The sequence below is a fragment of the Colletotrichum fructicola genome (genome assembly GCF_000319635.2).
Source record: "Colletotrichum fructicola Nara gc5 chromosome Unknown KSG_Nara_v1_contig01, whole genome shotgun sequence".
Lineage (NCBI taxonomy): Eukaryota > Fungi > Ascomycota > Sordariomycetes > Glomerellales > Glomerellaceae > Colletotrichum > Colletotrichum fructicola.
In genome coordinates, this window is record NW_027094051.1 from 4,142,803 (window position 1) to 4,154,404 (window position 11,602).

At 56.7% G+C, this 11,602-nt stretch overlaps 3 protein-coding genes across 3 annotated transcripts; all 3 read right to left on the bottom strand.

Moving 5' to 3' along the window:
- Nucleotides 1–1,530: 1,530 nt before the first annotated feature.
- Nucleotides 1,531–3,283, bottom strand: CGGC5_v001173 (uncharacterized protein; the record flags this gene model as incomplete). The annotated part of the gene is made up of 2 exons (XM_032030054.1): nt 1,531–2,522; nt 2,572–3,283. The coding sequence occupies 2 exons, from the start codon at nt 3,281–3,283 to the stop codon at nt 1,531–1,533; spliced, it is 1,704 nt and encodes a 567-aa protein (XP_031890487.1).
- Nucleotides 3,284–5,151: 1,868 nt separating this feature from the next.
- CGGC5_v001174 (uncharacterized protein) lies at nt 5,152–7,457 on the bottom strand (the record flags this gene model as incomplete). Its single annotated transcript, XM_032030055.1, has 6 exons — nt 5,152–5,313; nt 5,382–5,765; nt 5,866–5,997; nt 6,060–6,395; nt 6,449–7,058; nt 7,108–7,457. The coding sequence occupies 6 exons, from the start codon at nt 7,455–7,457 to the stop codon at nt 5,152–5,154; spliced, it is 1,974 nt and encodes a 657-aa protein (XP_031890488.1).
- Nucleotides 7,458–7,797: 340 nt separating this feature from the next.
- Nucleotides 7,798–11,602, bottom strand: trt1 (Telomerase reverse transcriptase; the record flags this gene model as incomplete). The annotated part of the gene is made up of 9 exons (XM_066150784.1): nt 7,798–7,933; nt 7,985–8,093; nt 8,144–8,311; nt 8,358–9,282; nt 9,329–9,787; nt 9,837–10,567; nt 10,614–11,115; nt 11,168–11,245; nt 11,318–11,602. The coding sequence occupies 9 exons, from the start codon at nt 11,600–11,602 to the stop codon at nt 7,798–7,800; spliced, it is 3,393 nt and encodes a 1,130-aa protein (XP_066009627.1).

The following is an 11,602-nucleotide window of genomic DNA, read 5'->3' on the forward strand; positions in this document are numbered from 1 at the left end:
CTACTACGCAATTGAACGCAACTCTGACGCGTCTTAGCATTTCCAAGACGGCTTCGCTTCCGCCATGACTAGGTCGCTGTCATGATGACGAAGACATCAACGCGGCTCAAACGTTATCGATGATTGTCGACTCTCATTGCTACAGTTTGCGTTTTCTTTTCTACTTCACTTTCGTTTCATTCTTTTTTCTTTGTGCGAGCTCAGCGAACGGATTCATTGCTACCAAGATGGATCTGCCCTATGACGGGGAGTGGCAAGGTGGTTTCGACGGAGGATTAAATTGGTTTCGCTTTTACCAGATATTATACCCCCTTTTTCGTCTCCCGGAGGAACGTCTCGGCGTTGGAGACTGGAGAGGGTTGGGTCGGTTACTTGGCTTAAGATACCCCTTTCTTTCTTGTACCATAGGCTAGATCTCGAATATCGATACAGTCATCGATACTTTGCTTGGCGGCGTGGTGGTTGACGATTCGATTGTTCTTCTCGTAAGTTGAAGGCGAACTGGTGATGAGGCTATCCGCCTTTGTGGACACACTTGGTTCTGGAAGCGACTCGAAGGTGACGCATACTCGGCATGGTTTGATGGACTGTTAGGATTTCCGATAGTCAAAGATGATTGCCAAAAGTAAGCCAAAGTCGAAGTGTGTCGCTGTTTGAATCGAAGCTTCCAGAGGACTCATACTTAATCATGAGCAAACCAGCACCAAATAGAAGACTGGAGACCTTGTTCTGTTGCTTACATCGATCTGAGCGAAGGCCTTTGACAGAATCTGTGTCAAAAGTCGGGACAGTGATTTTTGCCCAGTCAACTGAGGAAGGAGCCACTTCGACGTTTGGAGGGAAGGAGTCGACCGAATTTTCCACTCCACTCATCCAACCAACTCGCAATCCCGTCGACTGCCACGCGACTTTACCGACTCATAAACCAACATTGGGCCATACATTCCACCATTTAAGTACCACAGACTGCCAGCGAATTTCGACTCTGTTCTGCTTCAACTGCATCTCTTTACACCAGTCCGAACGCCAGCCTGGGCACACGCAGGCATGTTAGCCAAGTGGCGATCAACACGAAAGGAAGCAAGCATGGCTTGGGTATACCGAGAGAAGTTCCACGCGTCGGGACTGGAGAAGAAAGATCTCGAAAAGGGCCTGAAAGATATATTCCCCGATAACCCCTCCTCGAAATTCGATGTCACGTTTGTAAGTGCCAAGGAGCCGGTTTCATTGATTAGTCGACTGACAAATTGACCAAGCACGCGGGAAACTGCACGTAGCACGTCCGTGTCCCTCGTAGCATGACACAAAAGGAGAAGAATGACATTGAGGTCCTACGCAACACCAACCAAGTCAGTCATGGCGATTGTGACCTGGCCGGGGAGAAGACGGAACCAGAAAAGTCGACTGACGGGCAACAGATCGGATCCAAGACGGACGAACAAATAAAAAAGGAGTATTTTTGAGGTCTATCAAACAAACAGTACATGACTTCGTCGCAACATGATCATGAAGGTGGCTTGCGCCGATGCTCTAGTAACCGAAACCGCTCTCCCACCAATGCTCACCAGTATGCCAACGTCCGATCGCTTCCATGTCGGGCTTCCACCACGACGTCTCCCCACGACCGAAACCCAGCGCCCGCACAACAGACACGGGCACAGGCTCGACCAGCCACAGACCGGTCTCTGCGAAGTCGTCCGCCAGGGGCTTGACGGTGACCTGCAGCCACACGAGGACGAACATCAAGTTTCCGAACCGCCTCACGATGCGGGGCATCTTTGCGATCTGGGGCTTGAAGGTCGTGCAGAAGGCCTTCTGCAGCAGGACGCCGACGCCGGACGCCCAAAAGAAGGAGCAGGGCTTCAGCCAGTTCGTCTCGGGGATCGCCGTCACGCTGCCGGCGCCGTGGAGGAGGCCGGAGAGCCAGAAGGCGATGGACATGATGATAATCTTCGTCGTCGTCGTGCCCTGCTTCAGATACCCGTGCTGTACGAGCCAGTTTCCCGGGGCGGAGAAGGAGTGGCGGAACGTCTGGTGCCACCAGGCGCCCCAGAACCCGGCCAGGCCCCTGTCAAAGACCTGGGAGAAGGAGCCAAAGACGGAGGAGTACTGCCACAGCTCGCCGCGCATGGGAAAGACCTTGCTAAAGACGTAGTACTGGAATAGATCGTGAACAGAGAAAACCATGACAATCGAGGCGTACAACGTGCAGATGATGCCTGAGTGACGGTAGACGGACAAGAGCCAGTGAGGGGTGGATGCCAGGTGAGGAGGCAGCGGGAACGGCGTGCTGCCGAAGATGAAGTACGGGTCCTCGGTGCTCTTCACCTTGAAGATGTCGAGGATGATGTACGCGAGGGAGACGGGGATGAGCTTCCGCCACAAGAAGTCGCGCTCGTCCTTGTACGTCTGGCAGCCGACGAAGGTCTCCAGCGGGATCGTCTCCATCTTGACGAGCTCCTCGGTGTGCGGGTGCTCAGGCGGAGCAGGGCTAGGTACGGACGAAACAGCCCACGACCATCCTGTTATTGTCAGTATACGGTACAGTACCTCCAGAAGCTTCACACTTACCGACGCCTCGGAAGTTGGTGTACAAGTCCACGACCCAGCCCAGACGCTCGACAAAGGTGCCGTTCTCCGGGTATGACTGCCAGTAGTATTCGTACTTGTCGACGTTGACGTCCGGTGCCGTGGCCTTGTTGTTCCGTCGTCTCTTGCTGCCGGCCCGTTTGCGCAGCCCGCCTTGGGAGTTTGACCGCGCAGCAGGCGAGTTGGATCGGCTCGACTTCCTCGAGGGCTTGGGCGACGACGTAGCAGTCTTGCTCACCTTCCTCCTCGCCACCCTCTCAAAGTCAAACTGCGGGGCGGTGAAGACGAGGTTGGTGACGCTGGACAGCATGCCCCAAAACGCAGACAGGCCGCTCGTGTAGCCCATGGACATGTTGGTGCTGGAGGTCTCGCGCATGATCTTGATGTTGAAGGCGATGATGAAGGCCAGCACGAGCCATCTCGCGGCGTAGACCCACGGGCGCTTCCTGTGCGGGATGGTCATATACAGGATGGGCAGGATAAAGGTGCCAAAGATGCCGTAGGGCAGCACGAAGGGCTTGGAGACGCCGGCCGCGACGCGGGCCTTGAAGACGGCGCGGTAGCTGTCGCGCACGACCGCGGCGAGGAGCGGCGTGCTGGCGTTGACGAGGTCCGCGGCCGGCTTGGAGAAGTTGGCGAGGATGGGCGCCGTCATGTTGGGCACGCCCAGTGTTGCTGTGATGGCAGCCGCCATGTTGGACGAGGTATGTCTCTGATCAACCGTGACAGGTTACGTTCAATGTCCAGAGAAGGCGGGGGGAGACTGATCAGACTGGCCTGGAGATCGTAAGACAGTGACAATGTTCAGGAGAAGGGCCGGTAGTATAAATAAAACATTGTCAGCCGCCTCTGCGTGGCTTGTCTGACTCGGATATAGCACGCAGATGTACGAGGACACCGCCGGTTCGCCCCGAGTACGGGAAGCCAAAGAAGCGGCGACTAGGGCCGGAAACCAGGGATTCTCCAGCTAACGGACTTTTTTTTTTTTTGGTGTATTTACGACCAAGGCTCACGAGCCGTCGTGAGAATGTTGTGCTGCGTTTTCCCGAACGTCTTACAGCATCCCGCAACCAACGCACCATCCACCGCCCCGCAGTCTTCCCGTCGTGCTTGGACGACCCCGGTTGGGAGGCAAGGAGGCGGGACGAAAGACGACGAGAAACCGAACCCGATTACGATTGGAGGACAGCACGGGGGACGTGGAAAGCCCTATCCGAAGGCGAGAGGGAAGGGAATGGGGGGATTTAAGGCCTCGGAAGTGGACAAAAGCGTCGGGTTCAGGTTATGCGACATGTGGCGTGTGTGCGAGAGTAAGAGTGCGGCGATTTGTGGTGGGTGGTGGTAATAGCGCTCCTCCAGACAAACAGACACAGAGAGAGAGAGGATGGAAAGCAAGGACGAGAAAGACGAGTTGGTGTGTAAAGGTGTGTCAACCCCCCCGAGGCGATTCTCAAGTCGAAGATCCGTTTCGCCGCTTTGGAAACAAAACGCTTCCCTCAAATAGGTAGCAGGACATCATGGGGGATGGGATGACATTGCAATGCGAGCAGGGGTGCGGCCGCGGCGAGGAAGCAAGCACGAGAGATATGCCAGAGATAAGCAAGGAAGGCAGAGATGTGTGCGTGATGTGGAATAAATGCAGGCCAAAAGACGAGACGAAAGAAAAGAGAAGCATGTTTGAGTCGAGTCGCCGCATCAACTTTCGTTTGACGTCAACCAACAAGTCTCCGGTCGATCCAAGTCCCGGCGCGCGGCATGCTACTCGCCCCACGTCAGCCAGGCGGGCCGCCACCCACCCACGGTCCTGCCTCGGGTGATGGGGTGGCCCCTGGAGGCAACCAGCGGTGGGCGAGGTGGCTCCCTGCCGGGTCCGAAGACGACGAATCATGGCGGGGCGCTGCAGCGGACTCGCTCACCCACCCACGGTGCGTTGTAGTGGGCTGATTCGCTGGCCGCCGGGGACCCTCAGCGCCTCCGGCGGGCGGTCTCTGCTTCAGTCTGGTCCATCCAGTGTCTCTCACCTCAGCTCAGCAGCAGCAGCAGTAACAGCAAAGCGTACACGAGTACGGGACTACGACCTACGACGCCGACTCGGGCCAGGGCACTGCCACGACTTGCCTCTTTTGCCCTCGGGACGAGTCGCAGGGGCGCTTCACGTGGGAAACCGCGGATGCTTGGGCGCATTTTCCCACCAAATCCCATCATGGACTCCTCCCAATCACCACCGACCGCATCATGCGAGGTCGAAAGTGGCAATCTGATGGAGAAGAGAAGCACCGGCACGACAATCCACTTTTCGACGACACAAAGCAAACAAGCGAGAAGCGAAAACAAGGTGAGGCTCATCGGAGCTGACGGTGTCAAACATGTACGCCTTAACCTTGGAAGGATATCGCAAATCAAGGGGGCCAATCGATCTGCCAATTGGGCTGTCAATCTGCCCACCCCGGCACTCGATTCCCTCCCCCCTAATGCAATCACGATCTAAATTGCTACCCAACCATCACACCTTAATTCGACGGTGCTAATGACATGATGCAGCACTAAACCCTCCCCGCGATTTCAACCAGTTTCTCTGCCCACCACCATCAAACGTTCGGACAACGGCGCTTCCTTTTGTCCTTTACGGTTCAACGGGGTAAACCAGTCCCCGCCGCCGCAGTCGTCGACGTCGTCTCTCTTGTCCTGCTCGTCTGCCACCGCCACAGGGTCCCCCAAGCCCCCCTGAGCCACCGTCCCATCGACGTCAGCATTTGGGAGGCCCCGGCTTGGACGGGACCCCCCACACCCACTACCGGAGTTTCTGGACACTGTGATGCCGTCTTGCCCACCGCCGGCGCCGTGTGGATCGAGCGCGCAACCGGGCTTGGCTCGGGTGGCGTGGTCGTCTGCCCCTCGCCCGTGTGAGCCACGCCTCCAAGATTCCAAGGCATCGATAGCCGCGGGAGCCGCAATCTGGTCCTCCTGTTCGCACCCCGCCTCCCACCCAGCGGCTTGACGATGGCGAGGGTGACGACCGTCATGACCAGGCTCGCGACGGCCCATGTCCCGAACGCCGCGACCGAGAAGCTGTACACCGGGACGGGCGCGTCGGGAGGACCCTCCCCGGCGGCAGAAGCGCTTTCGTTTTCGTTCGGAAGGTCCTGAAACTTTACAATGTCTGTACTCAGGACGGTCTAACTCGCGCAAACGAGTTGTGCTCATCCGATCAGCCCATGCCGTCGTCTCGGCTGTCCATCCCAACACCTTGCTTTCGTTCGGGGTCTTGTTACTCACCGATACGACAGTCACTGGCAGCAGGATCAATGCTATGAAAGAGAGCTGCTTCATTGCGGCCGAGTCATCTGCGGTCAACTCGGCGATGGATTTCATCTGCTGGTTCGCATGATGCGTCTGCATCCGTTGAATCTTTGACAACGCGTTACTCGGCGGACCCCGACCGGGGGGGGGGGGCATTGTTCACGACTCACGTATTCCTCTCGGTTCCCGGCCAGCTGGTCCAGAGCCTGCGCCCGCTGCATCAAGTCCTCCATCTCCTCCATCGCTGACGATAGCTCGCCTTTGAACTTGTCCAAGTGCGCCTGCATCTCGCCTGCGTGGCGAAGATCAAGCCTGTCCAGCTCGTCGCTGACCTGTTCAGTGAGAAATTCTCGGAGGCGTCGGAGGACGCGGAGGTTGCTGTCGACCCTCATGGCGCTGCGGTGACGCTGCTCCATGAGGAACGCCATGCGACGGAGATCTACTTCGTGGATGGCATCCGTCTGCGCGTCGTCTTCGTCGCCAAAGGGATGCAGGTACGGCTTTGTCTGCAGACCAATTCTCAGCAGTTCGTGTCGTTGATCAACAAGCCCAAACCTACCAGTTTCGACAGATGCAGTTCCAGATCCTGGAAATGCGGTGAGAGCTCTTCCACAGCCCATTCGACAACCGCAAGGAGGCTCTCCAGACTGACCCGGAACCGGTCGGCCACCCCTAGAGCGCTCATCCCCTCCAGTGTCCCCTCGAACCTCTCCTTGACCGTATCCCACAGGAGATTCTGCGTGCCCTTCCCCTTCTCCCGGTGGTAGCTCCGCGGGCTCGTGAGCAGCCAGACCGCCGTGCCCTCGACAACGTCAAAGTGGACGTACACCGCCGCCGCGTGGGGCTGCCAACGCGGCGTCTTGCTCGGGTCTTCGCCCTTGGGCCACGCGTGGAGGGGGTACCTCCGCATGCTGAACACTGTGAAGCAGAGCTGAATGTGCGAGCCGCTCCGGCCAAGATTCGGCACAGCCACGCCCTGTTTAGAGGCCAGGCTCGTCGTGCCCCGAAACCCAGCGAAGCGCATGCTGCTCGCAAAACTCCACGACTCGCCGCCGCTCGTGAGGAAGTTGAGCAGGCAGGACGGGACCTGGTGGTACGTCAGGAGCTCCAGCAGGACCTTTTCGCTGAGGTTGAGCAGCAGCGACGTCGGGCTCAAGCGTTCCAGTAGCCTGGTGTTTCCGTCAGCTGGCAGTTTTCTGAAGCCGAGTAGCGGCGTACACTATTCTCAGAGCCGGATCCCTCACGAGCGTCGCCGATTCCATCGTAATCTCGGACGGGCTGGGCCACGCCAGCTTCCTGCGCAGCCCAATTACGTTACGGATGATGTGCAGATTCACCCGTCTCGGCCCCTCTTCTTTGCTCCATGACTCGGCGTCGTCAAAGTCTATGATGATCAACGGCGTATCGATCCTCGACGGAGGCCCATCAAATATTGCGTCTCTGTTTGCTGCATAGTGCTCGAGGCATGACCGAAGCGCCGGGCGTCGCTCGTCCTGGCGTATCAAGGAGTCGGGATACGTCTCTGCCACGGCGATCTTCTCAAGGAACAGGCGTTCGCATTCGTCCATCGTGACGGATTGGAACGGATGTATTCACTGCGAAGTCCGAATGCTGGTGATGGAAGTCTGGTTGATCAGTGCATCTCAGAGGACCAAAGATGCCTCCCATCACCGCCGACAGCCTCGAGAAGAGTGCAGTGCTCCTCGAGACGTACGGCCATTCTGTGACACATGTGGCAGGTCGCCCGGATGCCGACAGCCTCGAAAACGCCTGGCACACGCAAACTGGATCGCACAGGGTGACACGGGGATAGGCCGCCAATAAGACATCATGACACCCTGGCTGCGGCAACACGACGAGCTGTGGATCGCATCAGAAGTCTCCGCAAGATTATATTTTGCTCCTGTACTACTTAATGTACTTCTCTACCCGTGCAGTCTTCGCTGTGTCGAGTCTGCTCAGCTCGGCATCAATCCACCCAAGGACCGGTGAAAAGTTCGCCTGCCTTTTCAGCAAGGCCTTTCTCACGGCATCAAGTGCCAGCCTGGTCAAATGTCAGCCTGCTGTGGTTGCGAACGCGCGAAAGTGTACTAACCAGGTAACGTGCGTCTTCTCCATGGCGCAGCTGTAATCCGGGTGCTTCTCTTTCCTCGCCTTGCCTGTGAGGAGCACATATGCCACGTCGATGATTCTGTTGATGGTTTCTGAAAGAATGTGAGCCAAATGACAACCAGTCGTAACAATAGACACCTACGCGTGAGCATGCGGCTTCTGGGTCGCTTCGCAGCAGGCAGACAGCGCCAGTAAGCCAGCATCTTTTCTGCCGTCTCCGTGAAGGCCTTGTGGAGGTTGCAGAAGACGGTCTCGAGCGTGTTGTGTCGGGTGTCATAGAACATCAAATGGGACTGGATCTTGAAGGCGTCTGCGAGAGTCAGTAAAGGAAAGAGGACTCTGGTCGGATGACCTACTCAGGACCCTTCTCTGGAAGTTTTGCCCTGGCTTGACTCCGTAGTCGACAGTCAGGGCGTTCGAGATTGCAGCCCCCTTCGCCGTGTCGTGGTCCCTGATAATGTCAAGCGTTTTGCAATCAATACTCAAGCCACAGTAGGGAAATGGGCTCGCTTTTAGTGCCCTGGATACCTTCACGCCGCCAAGCTCCAGATCGAAATTGACCAGCGTCTTGTTGGGGTTGACTGCCACGCCGTACTCGGGAATACCACCGTGCATGACCTTGACGAACTTGCGGGCTTTCTTCTGGCTCGTCGAAATGAGGAGGAAGTCATCAATGAGCCTCAGAAGCAGGCAATCCTTGCCGCGAAGGAAAGTAAGACGCTCTGCTTCGAGGTCGGCGTAAAAGTAGTTGCAGAGAGCCGATGACAAGACAGAACCCTGCGGGATGCCCTTCTTCTGCCTGTAGTACTTCTTGCCGACCTTGACGAGATTGTGCTGGATGTGCGACTCCATCAACTCCATGAGGTACTTTGTCGCGTGCTCTTTCCGCGAAATGTTACCCACAAACACGGCATTCTTTCTCTTTGGGCCGAGGCGCTCTTGGACAACCTGCGCAAAGCCGGCTGGGTCATCTCGGGTGCTGGCGAGCGAGTGCCATCGCCTTGTAAGCTTCGAAGCAGGGCGCCTTTGGAGCCGAGGGTCCACCAAACCGGCCTTGACTTCGAGGTGCTTTTTGATAACATACTGCGCTTGGCTCGGGACGCCTCCCATGAGCCTAACGACGGCATCTTGAGGGATGGTGTCGAAGGCGGATTGCACGTCCACTTTTGCAAAGTAAAAGGTCGGACTTTCCTCGCCAAAGCTTGCGCTGAATGAACGGAGCCGTGTGTAAATGTCGCCCACGGAGAACATGGACGAGCCGAGCTTGGATGTGTTACGCTCCTGGTAGTCGTTAGCACTATCGATTTGGAACACGGAGGCACCCCACAGTTTCCAGCCTGAGCATTGAATGGACAGGACCGAGGACGGAGTTGATGCTCGGCCCAAGTGCGTTTCTCCCTTGGACAACTGCCCGCCTCCGCAGATTTGTGATGGGTCTCATGGTTTTGCCCTTGGGGAGTAGTCTGATGCGGCTGAACCCTAGTCTCCTCGATGCAAGGATGCGGTTTGCATCGCCTAGGCTCATCTCCTCCAACATGTTCGCTCTTAGCGTCGCCATGGCTGGTTCGGCCACATAACGCCATACGTCGTGGCGAAAGAAGAACAGCCGATAGCGGTGAGAGCTCGACTCTGTAATGTAAAAGTTACTGCGCAATAGGGGTATCAAAATGGAATCAAAAACATAGTAGAGAAACTCGTGCAGGATCTCGAGCCGCTTCTTCATGTCCGACTGGCTGGTCTTCATGCCTTTCAGTTTTGGTGGTGCCAGCCAATCCATGGCTGTGACCTAGCATGCTGTTAACGAGAACCTTCAACAACGATGCAGACCTGCTTACCTTTATCCCGTCAGTCACCTCCTCAAGGGACATGCTTTCGAATCTTCTCAGTCTGACAAAGTGGTCAACTCTCTTGAAGACCAAATCACGATTATGTGCTTGATCAGGACCGCTGCCCCAGAATTCGTTTGGTATGAGTCTGGCCAGCACGGCGCGGCAAAAGGCGGACACGTGGGGTGTCGGCGTCGCCAGATCAGTGACGGCATCGAACTTGATCGTTGGTATCGAAGGGGCCTGTTGCCGAGCTTTGTGGCGATGCTTTGTCGTGACGGCGCTTCGACTGGCGGGTGCTGTCGCCTGTGTATAGGTGAGCGAGAGCTGCGTGCCTGACGGCTTGGCCGGCTTCTTGTGCGCAGATTTCCGAGTCGTGCCATCGATTGCAGAAGGGCAGTGGTGACGCAGCAGTTCGGCGTACGCGCAGCGACCACGAAGCGATTGCAAGTGCTCGACCAGTCGTTTGACGTCTCCTCGTAGCCTTTTCGGCGTTCGAATCTTCTGATCCTTGAACAGCGAGTTGATCTCCTCTTCGCGGAGGGTGTAGTCAGGGAGCTTCTGGGCGGTCTTGAGATGGTCGACCTTGGAGTTGAAAACGTTGTGCAGTCCAAACTGACGAGGGAAGATGTACATCATCACCTTGAGCGTGTTCTGCTCATTGCTTTGATCCAGCCGCGTCTTTTGATCTGGGTCGGCCTGGGCGGAATCTGTCACCCTTGGGCAACGGCTGAGAACATCTAGGACAACGTTAGCCGCAGTTTGATGACGGTGACAGAGACTCACGTATATGCCTGAATCCGTAGTGAACAGTCCCGCGGCCAGTGAGAGCAGCCCGAGCATACAGCATGCGATTCCTCATGAATGGCAGCTCTGACGGCAGCCTCTCGTCTTCAAGATTCGAGTCCTTTGCAGGCTTCTGTGCCGCAGCCGGCTCCCATCTTGCCGTGTCTGCAGCGAACATCGGCGTACCGCTGAGCTGGTACATGTTCCCTACACCCGCTTGCGCAGGGAGGAAAATAGCCGTGTCAATGAGAAGGTCAATCATGATTTGTTCGCCTGATTTCCCCAACAGCATGAGAAGCTGCGGCCACGGAGAAGCTTTGAGGGTCTGGACGAAATGGTTGGGATGAACCGGGTACAGACCGGACGGCCATTCGCCATTTCTGGGCTCTCGCGGGTTGCCGGCGTTTTGCGCGTATCTTCGGAAGCCATCGCAGAGAAGATGCCTGGGCCAGCCACCTGACTGATTGCTGGAGAAGAGTTGCCAAATGACAAAATTTACAATCTGCCGACGTTGTTAAGATGGGACAGCAAAGGAGTACAGGAGCAGCACCGACCTCCGACTGCGAGCAAGTCGCGCCAGCTAGCCCTCCGGACAGTGACATCACAGAATCGTCGCACTTTGAATCATTGCCCTTTTGCGAGAAAGATCGCCAGTTTTCCCAGCGAGATTCAGCCCTTGTATTAGTCTGACGGTGCATACATACCAGCGTCGAGTCTAGCAGTTTTGACAGGTCGGCTTCTGCCGGGAGCGCTTCTTTGGCCAGGGATGTGCGTGATAGTCCAATGGAGGCAATCTTCTTGCGGCGAAGCCTGGATGAGCTCGGGAGCCTAGACAGCAGGTATTCGCGGAGATTCTGCGCATTGTCGTAGTACTGTAGAAGGACCGACTGCCTGACGGCATTTTGGGCTCGGCCAGCCTTGAGCCTTTTGGAGTCAGAGCGGCCCTCGGCCGGTCGCTGTTGCGGCTCTGCCTTTCTCTTGGGCGCCAT